The 17472-nt window shown below is 35.2% G+C and overlaps 1 protein-coding gene across 2 annotated transcripts; it reads left to right on the plus strand.

The window, feature by feature from the left end:
* Positions 1–7477: 7477 nt before the first annotated feature.
* On the plus strand, positions 7478–15498 carry LOC114544770. Of its 2 annotated transcripts, XM_028563299.1 has the most exons (9): positions 7478–7682; positions 8136–8225; positions 9911–9995; positions 10489–10593; positions 11409–11717; positions 12003–12287; positions 12679–12963; positions 13609–13896; positions 14525–15498. In XM_028563299.1, the coding sequence occupies exons 3-9, from the start codon at positions 9971–9973 to the stop codon at positions 14773–14775; spliced, it is 1548 nt and encodes a 515-aa protein (XP_028419100.1). In that variant the 5' UTR covers positions 7478–7682; positions 8136–8225; positions 9911–9970; the 3' UTR covers positions 14776–15498. The 2 variants fall into 2 exon arrangements, with proteins under 2 accessions (XP_028419100.1, XP_028419101.1); XM_028563300.1 differs by lacking the exon at positions 8136–8225.
* Positions 15499–17472: the final 1974 nt, after the last annotated feature.

Consider the following 17472-nt stretch of genomic DNA (forward strand, 5'->3'; position numbering starts at 1 on the left):
TATATGTATATATGTATATTATATTAATTTATATATATATATATAATATAATATATATATATATAATATATATATATATATATATTGGTGTATATTTTTGTCATTTAGATAGACTTCCCAAGCCAAATAACATTTATCTTGAGAAGATCACTCCGAAAGAAGCAGTGCTTAGATGGGAAAAGATTTCTGCGAACGCAACAATCTATGGTGTTTTGTTGGGATACAAATTGACGCTATTTGGAATGAAAAGTGAAGAAAACATCACTTTAGCAAATGATACTAATTACGTTGTGTTGACTAACTTAAATCCAAAATCAAATTATACCCTCTCGGTACGTTTTTACAAAATATGGTGATGGATATACGCTACTCTACAACTTTGTATCACTAGGTATGTCGTAAGTGGTTGCTAGAAAGTGTGAAATAGAAATAGTGAGTTATTATCCAACTCTAGAGGTAAATTCTTCACTGACAATTCAAATGCAAATCACATATTTACCTTTGAATAGGCCTTTACTTAATATTTATGATAATTTTGCTTTCGGGGAGTTTTTTTCCACTCAAACTATTTGTCTCCTTGGCTAAGTCAGCAATCAGCTTGAAGCCCGGTTTGCAAATTCTAGACTGATAATGATTAGTTAGCTAGTATTTTCACGGCGCGACAGGCATTTGGCTCGCTTCCTGTACCCGTGATTTATATCATCCACCCACTGAAAACTGCTATTTTTTATCAATTTCCTACTTTTCTAGACCTACTGAACCATTAGAATTCTTTATTTTAGATCGACTTCGAAGGCCAAATAATATTCACCTTGCAAAGATCACCTCCAAAGAAGCAGTGATTAGATGGGAAAAGATTTCTTCAAAACCAAAAATAAACGGCGTTTTACTGGGATACAAGCTGATTCTAACCAGCCGAAAAAGAAAATTAAGTTTCATATCAGCAAATGATACCAACCACGTCGTGTTCCTGACTTAGCTCCAAAATCAAATTATACCCTTTCAATACGTGGGTTCACACAGTATAGTGATGGTTATGCTGTATTGTACAACTTTTCATCATTAGGTATGTTGCGTATTGTTTTTATGGGGAAGTTAATCCATTCGCTAACTGAAGAAGACCAACTAGATGCCGCTGGATTTCAATGCCAAGCCTAACTTGAATATTAAAAAATTCAATAAATCTAGAATTATAATAATTTCCGACATGAATTTATTTACAAGATTGCACCTGGGACCTTTAGTTTTTTAGGCTTTTTCTATATGGCATTTTTCGTTGAATCGGCGTTAGTATCATTACGTTATAATTTTCATCATCGCATTTGCAAACTATAGATGGCCGGTGGCATTTTTGACGGTCGGTATGATAATCATTTTAAGTACCAGAACCAAAGTTTTTATATTCAACACTTGTGCAACTCCATTGTCATTTTTTTTACCGATTATTTTCAAGTTTGTAACTATTTGCTAAATATGACCAAATATAAAAAAAAATTTTGTACAAGTCATTCAAAAATAAAGAAATATGAAGCAAATATGATTCGTACAGCATACAGATAATTATGAATAAGGTGAAAGTGTGGATTTTATTACGACACTCGACTGGAAGATTCAAGGCGCATGTGCAATGTGTCTCAAGACACAATTCGGTAAAATTGTATTGTATAACAATATGTGTGCAAACTTTTATTTTAGATGTGATTCCCGCGCCAAAAAATATTCAGGTTGTTATCTTGTCCAAAACTTCAGTTGGCATCCAGTGGTTTCTCGTGCAACAACGTGAGGAAAAATACGATAAAATCTTTGGTTACAGAGTAAATGTGAGAAACGCAACACATTCTTTTCAAATCGACACTTTAAGTGTAACCTATTCTGTGGTTCTGAGGCGTCTCTCACCCGATGCAAATTATAGTGTATCAGTTTTCGGCTTTGGTAATGGAACAAAAGGAATTTCAAGTAAATGGATACATTTTAAAATAAATGGTGAGTTGTGATCATAATGTGATTGTTCATGGTACCGCCGACAGTCGTGCATGAATAGGAGAAGTATAGCTATGGCGGATCTATGACGTAGGCTATGCAATGATGAAATAAAAAAAATGAAATGCCTATCGTGCCGGCATACTCTCGCAAGAAAATTTAAAGCAGAGCAAACATGATTTCCTTAGTTTTAGGGTATCTTTTTATAATATTAAATGTAATATGTTCCTTCACCTGCACGATAGAAAACTCGGAAATTATTTCATTCTTTATTTTGGAAGAGCATGTGAATTTACCCCGATATTTTATATCGTGTGCGGATTTTCAATAACTCCTGTAAGTTATGTATAAGTGGCCATTTGGTAAAATTCGTTCTGTTAACAATGTGCGTGCGTTGCATGCAGAGGGCTGCTTTCCAAGATAATTTTAACAAAGCTTCCCTTTTGCATCACCACACCAACCTTACTCATGCAAACAGTGTTGAAATGAAGTCGGCCCTTTCTTAATTCTGATTCAGTCGGGATGCTCGAATTGAAGCAATCTATTATTAGTTTTAAACCTTAAAAGAGGGGGTATCCGCCACGAAATTACCATGAAGAAGTTTCATTGCATGGGCGGATACCCGGAGTTCAAGATCTATAACTACAGGGTGTATCAAAATGTGTATGTCCCAAATGTAAAATTTTCGTTTTTCAGGATATTTTGCGCAGAATTTGGCAAATTTTGTGTTCCTAGGGATAGTTAAGACTTATCTGGTATACCTAGGCCAAGTTTGGTTTTTCATTAACAAAATTATGTTACCGGGGGGTGGTTCCTTTCCACTGATATTGAGAGGGCTTGCGCGCGAAAATGTGAAGCTGAAATTGAGATATTATTTAGCTGTCTAAAAGTAGGAAAGCTTTTTAATAAACTGTCAAAGTTTCAGGAAAAATAATGCATACTGGGAGCAACGCGCGACCCCTAAAGGTGACAAATATTTCATTGCGCGAAGTGGATTAAATGCAACGTTGATTTTCGCGTGACCGATCTCATCCAAGGCTGTGCAAATGAATAAATTAAAGCGAGAAACTGAACACAAAAACAAAGCGATTTATTCGTGATGTTAATTAATCCTCAGCATGTCCACCATTTCATTCTAAGCAAACTGCGGCTCGTCTGAGCATAGTAAACACTGAACAGCGAACCATTTGTCTGTCCATTCGCCTAGATTTGCCGGTGGTAGCGTAGGCGATTTGCAAGAAAGAATTTCAAACGAAATGGATAATTTGAGGCAGGGCAGACAAATGGTTCGCCGTTCAGTGTTTACCATGCTCAGACGAGCTGCAGTTTGCTTAGAAAGAAATGGTGAAAATGTTGAGGATTAACATCACGAATAAAAATCTTGTTATTAAATCGCTTCGTCTTTTTGTTCAGTTTCTCGCTTTAATTTATTCATTTGCACAGCCTTGCATGAGATCGGTCACGCGAAAATCAACGATGCATTTAATCCACTTCGCGCAATGAAATATTTGTCACCTTTAGGGGTCGCGCGTTGCTCCCAGTATGCATTATTTTTCCTGAAACTTTGACAGTTTATTAAAAAGCTTTCCTACTTTTAGACAGCTAAATAATATCTCAATTTCAGCTTCACATTTTCGCGCGCAAGCCCTCTCAATATCAGTGGAAAGGAACCACCCCCGGTAACATAATTTTGTTAATGAAAAACCAAACTTGGCCTAGGTATACCAGATAAGTCTTAACTATCTCTAGGAACACAAAAATTTGCCAAATTCTGCAAAATATCCTGAAAAACGAAAATTTTACATTTGGGACATTTTTTTTGATACACCCTGTAGAATAGTATACCGACCTCATAAGAACCCCGCTCTATTGAGTGAATACCATGCCTCAGGGAAAATACCTCGGGTGCGAGCTATTCAGGACACGGTGGTCATGTGGTATATAAAACAAATTTTGTGATTGGATAAGTATTTTTTGGCATAATAATATTCCTAGCTGTTTTCGTTTGCATAAATAGTATCATAAAATGCGTATAACGTGTAATCGCACTCAATGTTGATCTAATCGCATCTTAATGTTTTTTTGGTGGGGTGAATTGACATCATTTCGACACCAAGATATTGAGAGACCCTTTTGAAGGAGCTACGATGCATTATTTTTTCCATCTTAGATAAACTTCCCAGGCCAAGTCATGTCTACCTTGCAAAGATTACTTCCAAAAGAGCAGTGGTTAAATGGGAAAGGATTTCAGCAAACCAAAAAATTCATGGCGTTTTGCTGGGGTATAAATTGACGCTTATTGGCAAGACAAGGGAAATAGATTTCACTCTGGCAAACCACACTAATCACGTAGTGTTGCATGACCTAACCCCAAGATCTAATTATACCCTCTCAATACGAGGATTCACACAGTATGATGATGGATATATTGAGCTTTTCAACTTTTCATCATTAGGTATGTTGTGTGTAGTAACATAGCTACACCAAGTCGTTACATAACTGTAGAAATTTAAAATCTGTTAAATGAACTTAATTGGTGGTAGTTAAATGAAGTTAAATGAACTTAATTGAATACACATGATATTTCCTTTCCCTCCAAATACTGTTAAAGTAGCTTCATTCGCTCGCTACCGGCCGGTTCTTCAACCCCGAGTGTCTCAATATCAAGAGATCAGGTTTTTTTAAATCATTCTGATAGCTTACACATGCAAGGAATTCAGGTTTTGCTCTCAATTCGGACCTATCAATTTTTGGCATAGATTGACACCCCCGAATCATCGCTATATTTGTGTAATTAAGGGTTAGAGACTGTTGTGAGTGGTTTGTTCACAAATAAACGCAAGCGCTGACCATACAATAAACGAGAAATTTCAATATTGCACGAGGTGTATGCTCAGAAAGTGCGTTTATCTGTAAACAAAATACGAACATAAAGTCTCTAACACTTTTAATATACAGTCTGAGTTTATTGATTGCTGCATTGAAGATCCAAGCTTCGTTGCAGTCTGTCATTTTTTAATAAACCATGATTTTCATGGGTTATTGCGAAAAAATGATTACTCCCATGATCTGTCGCCAGGCAACAAGAAACCACGTGATTGATTTTGACCAATCGCGTGAGTAGATTTAGCGTAATGCACGAAGATTTTATACAATATTGCTTGAATTGTTTTAGATGTAATTCCTGCACCGAAGAACGTGCAGATTGTTATCTTGTCCAAAAATTCAGCTGGGGTTCAATGGACTCTCATTCAGCAACACAAAGAAAAACACGATGAAATTATTGGCTATAGAGTTATTGTGAGAAATGCAATACATTCTTTCAAGGTCGACACTTTAAGTGTCACGTATTCGGTTGCTCTCAATCATCTTTTACCCGAAGCAAATTACAGTGTATCAGTTTTCGGCTTTGGTAATGGAACAAAAGGAATTTCAAGCAAATGGATACATTTTAAAATAAATGGTGAGTTGTGATCATAACACTATTGTAAGGCCTGGTTCTCGTTTGTCACCGACGGTCGGCGATGGCTATTGTCGGTGATCACTGATGAATGAAGTGTTTTGTTCTTTCCAATTAATTTTCTTCGTCATCGGCCACAATACATCGCGGACGGTTGGCGAATTGTTGGAATTCATATATTCGTCTTATACCTGACCGATTTCTTTTTTTTTGTACGCTGTTGTTCCTACGGTATATTTGCATGAATATATGTACTGCAAATTACACTTATCCCATAAGTCTCGTTAAGATTTTACATCATTTTTTTTCACTGACGTTTCATGCAGAGGTGAACGAGTGAATTAGTTACTAATGTTCAAATAAGAGCTCTTAAAACTACATCAGAGCATTCGCAACGTATAACTCGTTCACATCTATTGAAAGAAGAAAATCGCACGTAAAATAGCAGCAAAATTCGCAAGTGTAAACGGGCGACCTCTTTTGATAGATATAAATGAGTAGTAATGTATAAGAGCTCTTATTTCAACATCAGTAACTAATTCACTCGTTCTCATATATTAAAAGAAGAAATTCGCACATAAAATCGCTGCAAAAATTGCAAGCGCAAACGAGCCTTTAGAATCGAATCAGGTTATTTGTTGCGGAGACACCGCTGCTGCTATATCACGTTGCTTAACATCTCAACAACGTACAATTAGCCTTTCGCACGACGACATTTTCTTCAACTCGGTATAAAAAATTATAACAACATGAAAAGCATTTTTTTTTAATCAAAGACCCTTTGAAGAATAAAGTCTCAATAAATCTAGCCATATTCATCGTCGTGGGATGTGTTTGTGGTATATTATTTAACGTAATATTACTGATAACAATTTCTTTTCTTAGATCGTGAGGGGCCATCTGGAGTTAGTAATAAAGGAGGAACTAACACAGACGGAAGGAACTTTACTTTAACAATCATCGTTGTTTTGATTGTCGGAGTTTTGTTTTAGGCGACAACTTTTGAGTAGCCACTGTGTCGGATGTTTTACGAATAGTCAATTTTTACGTCACTAATAAAATTTATGGTAAAATAATTTTACAAGTCGTTATATCTCATTGTTTTCCCATGCTCCAAAAAAGCCTAAATTTCACAAAAAGAAATCAGCTTCGCCACCAAAAATGTTGTCAGTGGTTTTTTAATTTACCGAAATATATATAGTTGTGCCAAAACAAGCATTTGTTGTAAATCGATATAATATAAAAATAGCGCCATAGTGGAAAAACATGAAAACATGAATTTCAACTAAATCCAATACCTGAACTATATCCATTGGAATATATAGATATTGGCAGAAATCATCACAAATATTGCATTCTCAACGTGACACTACATTATTTTACCGCAAGCAACTGGCAGAATCTCAAATAAACTCTCCTGATTTATGTTTCTTGTTGTATGAGTGTAGACAAAATATGCCTTTTTGGAGAAGCTATGTAGCTGTAAATACTATTTTAAAATCGAAGGTGCCTTTTTTGTTTCCTACGTTAGCATACTTACACGTGCCCAAATCATTTTGATAGAGCATAAATGTAAACTACACTATAGTGGTGTCCTTGCAGCTTTGTCATATATATATTATATATATGTATGTTTTTAGCCGCACTTTTATTTACCAAAAGTGCCCCAGGAAGCTGGTGTCCCCCCAATCTTTGAAAGCTTCCAACGCCCCTGTTTGAAGACTCTGACTGAATTTATTGTCGCACGAGGACGGTTGTATTAAAGCCAAACGCACACCAGCTGCCTCGCACTACCTGCTGTTTTTGATATTTGCCAGGCAGGAAGTTCTACCTTGCAGATGATCTTGACAAGTAAATTTTTTTTACTGAATAGCACTTAATATACACTTACATCCTGTGCTGTCACAATTTAAATATGCATACCTTCAGCTGTTAGGGAGTTTGTTTTCAATAACCTGAGACAAAGAACTTTTGAAAAGAATATATTAACTATTCCAACCTTCCCTCGATAGAGTCAAACTTTTCTAAAGAAATTTCGTTAGATGAGAGAATGCTGCTTATATCAGTATGCTGCGTGGGTGCTTGTTATGACAATATTATTTTACAACATCCGGTGTAAAAGTTGAAGTAAAGCGGAAGACAAAAACCTCTCTTTATTCTGACTGGTTTTGAACAACAGAGAGTACGAAGTTCATTATCAACAACAGATTATTTATCCATTCTACAAAAGTATTTGTACAAAGTAAGTATAAACATGGAAGTTAAATAATATTCCGCCGTGAAGAAATATATTCGCATTGTGAACATTCACGGATTATAATTTCGTAGGGATTTTAACGTGATTAATATAGGCTACAGGGTGTCTCAAAAAAATGAAAAATATTGAAATCACCCATAACAATGTAATTGTTAGAGTTTGAATGCCTAAGCACTCTGTTGATATGATATCACAAGATAAGCACTCGTTGTTCCGCGGTCAGCTGTACCATTTTCTTTCGAAGCAACAACAAGGCTATAATTTAAATTTAATCATTTTCACAACTTCAACTTTTTCGTATTCGCATTTTATAAGTTGCATTAAATCTCCACGGGCTCATGAAATTCGTGAACACGGCATTCAAATTTTCACAATGAGTGCATGACTTCAATAGTTTTCGTTTGAGACAACCTGTACAATGAAATATGATTATCTCAGGGGGCGTGCGGTGTTAACACTGATTCAATACAAGAGAACCTGCATTGTTGGAGCGTTTTCAATTGATGATTCAAAGTGAAGAATTTTGACGTAAGCACTCATTTTCTTTAAATAAGATACGGACTTACGGAAATGCTGCTTTGTCATACTCCATATATGTTTTATCATACCATAGGCATAGTATATACCTATACAAATATCCAAAAATTTTCGTGGAAGTTCGATAACCGCTTCCCTTAAAAATTTAAATAACATAATTAAGTAGTTCCTGCATGGGTATAAGGACGATTAGTTGTATAAAATTGTGAAGAATTCGAAATAACTGGAAACAAATGCAGGTTGACTATATTTGTCTTATGCCAGTTACAAATATTGCTAGTTGTATTCTGTGCTGGCGTTTCAGTGGAATATTCAACCCATTTATACTTGTTGACTTTGAACATTAGCAGGCTTCAGATTAATTAATCCGATTATCAGCTTAAATTATCTTATGATAATATTGTTTTATATAATATACGACATTTCAAATTAAGCGTCTGTTTAACATTTTCAAGACAAATTATTTCATATTCAAATCGTTAATTAAAATATGAAATAAAATTGCTTTGAAAAGCAACATTTAGCTTACATGTTTTTTGAAGATGTCGTTTCTCAGAGAAGGTTTAATTAATTTTCATCAAATTTCATGTGAACTGAGCTTGAGGAGGGAAACAACTCTGTATGTAAATGACTGCAAATAATCGTTAAATTTGTAATTTATACGACGACGTTCATATATGAAACAGGGCTTGTCGTAAACGGCAATCTAAAGCTCTTTATAAATGCCTGCATTGGTGAAATACTCAAAATACCTGCATGATGCATAATTATTACCCTCAGCAGAAAGTCAAGTGTTACTTTTTTATTTAAGAATTTTATACAATTTCCGTGTTTTGTTCGTCATATATTAATTGTATGTAGCTCTACAGTCTACAATATTGATATCAAATGTTCTGGCAAACGCGTTTTCACGAACCCTCGTGCGATTCGCGTCGTAACTCGTAACTAAACCGCTACGTAACCTCTCCCTTTATCGAAAGACAACTTAAAAATCCATTTTATATTAAAACTAGCCAAATTTAAGCTACTCACTGCAGAAATTGGGTGAGCTAGAATTCCTCATAAGAAAAAAGAATGAGTGAAAAATTTCACATCAAAGAACATATATTGCAGGCCCATACATTACTAATCTTAACAACCTCAAGATCATTGACAGAGCAAACTATGGACACTATATTAATCGAGGCATCGAAACACTACAGAATCGTGTACACAACACTTTGTACAACTAATGATGACAATAATGCAAGAATTTACCCCAACAATAGCCAGTTTTGCTTGAAGATAGCCTACAGATCATTATCGTTGGCAAATAATTACGATACCTTTTTTAGCATTAACCGACCTATATACCATACGTTATAAATTTATCCATTTCTGTATTCAGATTCAAACGGGTATCTAATTAAATACAATCAACTTTCCCGTCAAATTGAGTTTCCTGCATGTCCCTAGTATAATTTCGGCTAATAGCTACTGTTTAGTCTACCGTACTTTTGGTTTAGAGATTATTTTGTTTGACCAGGAGAAGTTATTTGTCGTGTCATCATGCATGTTTAATTCTGGTCGTGCTTGCCACATATTTTATTCTAATTTCTAATGGAGCTAAATAGAACCCTTTTCTCTCTTGCTACTCCTGTGGAAACCTCCAAAGCGCTTTATTGTGCATTTTGTAGATCCAACAGGTTTATCACAACTGATTAGCGTGATCCAAACTTAATCAAACGGAAATCGAAATGGGAAACATTGTTTGGAACTTGTGTAAGTGCTCTAAATTCCAGTGCATAGAATTCCTGATCATCCGTTTTAAAAATAATATTCTTGTATGTTTGCATGGTGACATCAATAAGTAAATTAGCTGGTAGGCACACCACGTAAGTTGTAGCTGTGTAAAAGTTTTAAAGTATTTTAAAGTATTTTTAGTTCGCAGTATTTAATACTTACGTGGTGTACTTACAAGCTAATTTACTTATTGAAAATAATTGAAGAAATAATTATAATTTATGCATATAATTATTATATATGCATATATTATATGAATGACAATATTGAAAAAGAATATACATTTGTAACTACATTTAGACCGTTTATGTAAAGGCTAATGTCGCGCGATTGCATGATTATTGTGAATTGTCATCGCTTTCTTTAAATATTCCATGTTGTGTCCGAATTCGGGATATTTCCGCGCAAAGCAATCGCAGATCGATCGCGCGGATTGCGAAATAAAATTTTTGTTTAAACTCTTTTCTTTTAGGCCGCATTATCCTCCTGGTTGTAACAATTCAGCTACAACCCGCTATGACGCTTCACGAAGACCTCAGCAGCCTATGTTTGAGACCAATAGGATCCGAACATTTTAGTAAGTTACATTTTGGAAGGCTTTGTAGTGTGCAGCAGGTTACTTGAACTGTGAACAATATTAGTATCGATAATTCTTGTATGTAATTGTTTGCATGGTGACAGTCGATAAGTAATTTAGCTTGTAGGTACACCACGTAAGTATCTAATACTGCAAAGCTTTTAGTCCGTTAACCCACAATGTAGTATCGTTTATATTAATATCGATTGAGGTTGACTGGGATATGAAAAATTACTGTTAGTAATGTTACGTTAATATAAGCGTAATAAATTCGAAAGTAACCCGTGAATATATTTGATATTTTCACGAGATATTTGCATACAAAAGTGTTGTACACACACACACACACACACACATATATACATATATAATATATTATATATAATATATATATATATATATATATATATATATATATATATATATATAATTATATTTTTAATTTGTAGTCAAAATTACAAGCTTTATGACATAAAATACCGAATTATTTATTTTGGCATTATTACCCTATACACAACCTAGTTTTCCTCCCAGTTCTGACTTTTATCGTTTTTTTATCTCCCAGTGATGTTATTCAATTGATCGAATCTTAAAGCAGTTTGGTTAAAAAAGAGGAGAATTTAACAAAAATCCGCAAAAATATTGCAGCCATTGCTAACAATACCTCTAATGGGAAAGACGTATCTCACTAACAAGATCTCCACTAACAACACCAATTAATAAAGAGCAATATTCTTCTCTTTTTCTTTTAAATGGTCTCTACAACCGAACCTTATTATTGGTTATATTATTGGTTATTCTTTTCTTTTTTAAAGAAACTCTGATACCAAACATATCATACAGAGCGACACCTTACCCATATGTGACAAAAGACACCAATATAACATTGGAATGTACCGGCTCGGTCAAGATTAACTCCCCAAACCAAGGATATATGACAAGGGTGAAATTTCGTAAGAACAATAATGACCTACACAAATGTGAAGTTGGAGAAGTTCTTCGTTTTAAAACACTCTCCTGCAGTGTTACAGTCACTGGGGTTACCAAAGACGATAAATTCATGTGTCTTCTTACTGCAAGTAAAGCGCCATGTAACGCAGCTCGATTGAGCTTTCGCATTGAAAGTAAGTTTCATTAGTCTAGCTTGTTTGTTAATTTTGTTCAGTCACTTGTAAGTAGCAATTTGTGTCATGTTTGAAATAATGGACATTTAGGTCAGAAAACTGGAAAATTTGTTAATAACTAAATTTACTTTGTTATACACAAAAAATTATATTTGCGCAACAAATCTGGATTGAAATTTTTGCGGTTATACCATTGAATTATTCTTATACGGTTATATTATATTGTTATACGATACAAAAATATACACCAATATATATATATTGGTGTATATTTTTGTCATTTAGATAGACTTCCCAAGCCAAAGAACATTTATCTTGAGAAGATCACTCCGAAAGAAGCAGTGCTTAGATGGGAAAAGATTTCTGCGAACGCAACAATCTATGGTGTTTTGTTGGGATACAAATTGACGCTATTTGGAATGAAAAGTGAAGAGAACATCACTTTAGCAAACGATACTAATTACGTTGTGTTGACGGACTTAAATCCAAAATCAAATTATACCCTCTCGGTACGTGGTTTTACAAAATATGGTGATGGATGTACGCTGTTCTACAACTTTGTGTCACTAGGTATGTCGTATAAGTGGTTGGTAGAAAGTGTGAAATAGAAATAGTGAGTTATTATCCAACTCTAGAGGTAAATTCTTCACTGACGATTCAAATGCAAATCACATATTTACCTTAGGCCTTTACTTAATATTTATGATAATTTTGCTTTCGGGGAGTTTATTTCCACCCAAACTATTTGTCTCCTTGGCTAGAGGTCAGCAATTGAAGATTTGCCCGGGTTTGCAAATTTTAGACTGATAATGATTAGTTAGCTAGTATTTTTACGGCGCGACAGGCATTTGGCTCGCTTCCTGTATCCGTGATTTATATCATCCACCCACTGAAAACTGCTCTTTTTAATCAATTCCCTACTTTTTTAGACCTACTAAACGATTAGAATTCTTTATTTTAGATCGACTTCCAAGGCCAAATAATATTCACCTTGCAAAGATAACCTCCAAAGAAGCAGTAATTAGATGGGAAAAGATTTCTTCAAAACCAAAAATAAACGGTGTTTTACTGGGATACAAGTTGATTCTAACCAGCCGAAAAAGAAAACTAAGTTTCATATCAGCAAATGATACCAATCACGTCGTGTTTTCTGACTTAGCTCTAAAATCAAATCATACCCTTTCAATACATGGGTTCACACAGTATAGTGATGGTTATGCTGTATTGTACAACTTTTCAACATTAGGTATGTTGCGTATTGTTTTTATGGGGAAATTAATTCATTTGCTAACTGAAGAAGACCAACTAGATTCCGCTGGATTTAAATGCCAAACCTAACCTGAATATTAAAAAAATTCAATAAATCTAGAATATTAATTTCCAACATGAATAATTTATTTACAAGATTGCACCTGGGACCTTTAGTTTTCTAGGCTTTTTCTATATGGCATTTTTCGTTGAATTGCCGTCAGAATCATTACGTCATCATTTTTATCATCGCATTTTCAAACTGAAGATGGCCGGTGGCATTTTTGACGGTCGGTATGATAATCATTTTAAGTACCAGAACCAAAGTTTTTATATTCAACACTTATGCAACTCCATTGCCATTTTTTCTTACCGATTATTTTCAAGTTTGTAACTATTTGCTAAATATGACCAAACATAAAAAAAATTCTTTTACAAGTCATTCAAAAATAAAGCAAATATGATTCGTACAGCATACAGATAATTATGAATAAGGTGAAAGTGTGGATTTTATTACGACACTCGACTGGAAGATTCAAGGCACATGTCATGTGCAATGTGTCTCAAGACACAATTCGGTAAAATTGTATGGTATAACAATATGTGTGCAAACTTTTATATTTTATGTTTGAACTGCTTTTAGATATGATTCCTGCGCCAAAAAATGTTCAGGTTCTTATCTTGTCCAAAACTTCAGTTGGCATCCAGTGGTTTCTCGTGCAACAACGTGAGGAAAAATACGATAAAATCTTTGGTTACAGAGTAAATGTGAGAAACGCAACACATTCTTTCCAAATCGACACTTTAAGTGTAACCTATTCTGTGGTTCTCAGGCGTCTTTCACCCGATGCAAATTATAGTGTATCAGTTTTCGGCTTTGGTAATGGAACAAAAGGAATTTCAAGTAAATGGATACATTTTAAAATAAATGGTGAGTTGTGATCATAATGTGATTGTCATAGTACCGCCGACAGTCGTGCATGAATAGGAGAAGTATAGCTATGGCGGATCTATGACGTAGGCTATATGTGAATGATGAAATGAAGAAATGGAATGCCTAGCAGTCCGCAACCTAAACTTATTTTTCGTATTTGGTCTTTAAAGGCATGCATCACTGGGGACGGTTGTATATCAGGCCCATTTAGCTTAAACGGTGGATAAATCAAAATTAAATACGACCTTTATAATTAACCTATTGTTACATAATGATACATTTAATGTATGCTCCCGAGGGAAATAGTGAGTTTTTTTCCCAAGAGTTTGAATGTTTCCCGAGACAATTATGACAATTATATTTCGCATGCACGTTGTTTAAGGTTATGCTTTTCTCCCGTGGTTCTAGTGACTAGAAATAACTTTCTTCGAAAAGCGTAGCTATACTTTCAGTCTGATCATTCCATTCATGCGTGTGGGCTTAAAAAGCAAAAATCGCCGAATTTAAAATTTTACAACCACTACGAGACTAAAAAAAAGCTCAGGCTATAGAACTGCAGAACTACAGGCTGTTTTTGCAAATTAGCGTGTTATTATATTAAATACATGCCGAATTTTCTTTTTAGATCGTGATGAGAAATCTGAAGGTGACAATACAGGAGCAAAAAGCAAAGATGCGAGAAACTTTACTTTGACAATAGTCATTGTTTTGATCGTTGGAATAATAGCCGGTGCGATATTTGTTCTCATTGCCGCTTATCTCTTGACAAGACACGAACGAAGAGTGGCAAAATCACAGAATATCACAGCAGTGAAATTTTCGCAGAACGACAAAGCAGTGAAATTTGCCGTCAATCCAGCTAATAACATACATTAAGAGACAAAAAGTTTACATACACAAGGTGGTTTAATTTCAGGTCAACTTTTGCATGGTAGTTTATACAACTTTAAAAGGACAACCACCGGTCGATTCATAATTTTCTTATAATCTCATAATACCTGCGATTTTTGTAATTATTGTCATTTTGTTGCAAAATCAACAGTCTATATAAGAAAATCTTTCCGAGGTCTGTATGAAGAATATCTTTCCGAGACTTCATAATACTGAACACGCGCATAATGATATTATGCTACAAATATCACAGCTTGCTTCTGCAAGAGATTATTTACTTATTTCGCAAACAATTGTTCTGCTGTCATCCAAACATGTGTTGATCAAACGTTAGGAAAACTAGAGTTTTAATTTGATTGATGGTGTTACAGATGCTTGCGGCATTTCTGGCAAAACATATTTACAACATTGAAACGTTAAACGAAAATATTGGCCTAATATTCCCTCTTTTCGTATGCATCTATAATGTCGAATATTGGAAACACAAAATGACAAAATAATTTAACTTTGCCACTAATTGCGCGTATTTCGCTTTTAAACCATTGCCACATTTGTATTCAATACAAAGTAGGCAAATATAGTAATATACCTTTGTTTAACCCCGAAATAACAGATGACATATTTACGAACTTGAAACATATCGTCAATTATTCTTATGCCAATTAATGTTTAGTATTTATCTTACACATCTTACGTCACATTCACCGATCACGCAAAGGATTTTAAAAACACATGTTTTTACTTAAATATATCTGACTTACAGGTCAATATTAGTTCAATATTACGTAAGCATAAATTCCAAGATGACATCCTTTTTGCTGCATGAATTTTAAAGTAAGTTAATTTGCAGTTAAACTTCAAAGGCTCTCAACCGTATTGCTGAGTATTGCTGCATGTCAAGGAAAGTTTTTGGAAAGTTGATCCCAGCGGACGTTCCGTTTTTGCCTATTTTTTAAAGGTATTTTATGCGTAACATGATATTTATCATTATAATAGTGACGATTTATTTCGGTGATCGAAGCCTCGCTGGCGATGTGAAAAATAAGAAGTCTGGGTTATGACAAGCATTAATTTATGCTTACCGTAATTACTTGAATAAACGCCTCCCTCGAATAAACGCCGCCCTCGAATTAACGCCGCAGGGACAAGCAAAAATATCATTAAACGCCGCCCTCAAATAAACGCCGCAACCTTTTCGTCATTGCGGCGTTTATTCGAAGCATTTATTTATAACCACAGTAAGAAATTCAAGTATCTATCCTTACAAAAAAAAGACAACATTGAATCTAAACCAGTCGTGGAAATTTATTTTTCTCAATTTGAATGTTATTCATCAGTTCAAAGTGGCTATACTTCATAGCTTGGCTGCTTAGCTCTCTCTCCAAAACTTCTGCGATGCGTAATTCCGTGGTAACAGCCGAGAATCTTGCCGGTACCACTAGATTGTATTGGTTAAATTGGCGTTTAAATTACTCAATAAATTCAGAGTTGTTACGAGTTTGCAATAAACGCCTCCCTTGAATAAACGCCGCCCTCGAATAAACGCCGCATCGTAATTGGTAAAAATTTAATAAACGCCGCGGCGTTTATTCGAGTAATTACGGTAATTCATTATGACAGAATCATGTCTCATTGATTTAGACAACTACTAGGGCGGTGTATTTTCATAACGACTTTAAAATCGGCCGTTGTTTTCTATAACTCTAATTAAATCTTAGTATTTCTAAATCGAGGATCCTCTTTAACAATCGTTGGTTCCAAAGATCAATCCGGTGGATAGCGCTATATCCAGCAGCCTTCGCACAACCGACCCCTGAAATATTTTGTACGCTATTGTTCATGCGTTAGACAAACATTAATATATGAATACACTCCCCTCCCCGAATTAAAGCGGTCTAGCTACGGCCCAGGTGAACCTCGTAAGCAACCCGGTCAGGCTTCCCACTCTAAAATATGCAAACAAATTTTCGCTTCGTTCTCCACACCGATAAAGTACCTAGGAGACCTAGTGATTCACTTTATTACTCCGGCGTGAGCGACGGAGTTGAAAATTTGCCTAGGTTTTTTTATTATTTTTCGTGGTCGCAAGTGTGTTTAGGCGCGAAATATACTATAGTATTTGACATGTGTATGTGACCGTTTTTACCTACGTCACAGTTTTGTCTAATGTCTACACGCCTAAAAACGCTCAGGTTGATGCAAGTTGATATAAACAGGATGGAGCAATGTTGTGCTGCCCACATTGTTCAGAGTTGTTATCAACATTGAACAATATTGTTACACCCGATTCAGTGTCAACAATATTGTTCAGTGTTGATAACAACTGAGGCCCCATTTACACGAGCCCAGGCTGATTTTCAACCCGGGTTGGTGCGCCACAGGTGATTATATTTTTATCGTGTTTACACGGACCCGGGTTGAAGACCATTCTCGCCAACCCGGGTCAGCAATTCCCAACCCGGGCTGGCTAGGGAATATTTCCGAGTGATAGCCTGAAGCAGAGTGTAAATTGGCGGACAACAAATGGCAACAACACTGGCGATAAACGAAGGAAAGTTATTGTTTCTAACTCTGCAGTTTTGCTTTTGTTTTTAGCAGCTATTCAAATGCACGGTGTGATGCTGTTGTATATTATCTACAACAACATCCGAGTTTAAGTCGACTGTTTTAAACACAATATCA

The sequence above is a fragment of the Dendronephthya gigantea genome, unplaced genomic scaffold (genome assembly GCF_004324835.1).
Source record: "Dendronephthya gigantea isolate DGI-Jeju-01 unplaced genomic scaffold, DenGig_1.0 000934F, whole genome shotgun sequence".
NCBI lineage: Eukaryota > Metazoa > Cnidaria > Anthozoa > Malacalcyonacea > Nephtheidae > Dendronephthya > Dendronephthya gigantea.

Bases quoted from the DNA above. Each gene is read 5' to 3' on its own strand.
- LOC114544770 (XM_028563299.1), top strand. From the start codon at position 9,971: ATGGGAAACATTGTTTGGAACTTGT. The intron at 9,996-10,488 runs GTAAGTGCTCTA...CTTTTCTTTTAG, and splicing joins AAACATTGTTTGGAACTTGT to GCCGCATTATCCTCCTGGTT. The intron at 12,288-12,678 runs GTATGTCGTATA...TCTTTATTTTAG, and splicing joins CTACAACTTTGTGTCACTAG to ATCGACTTCCAAGGCCAAAT.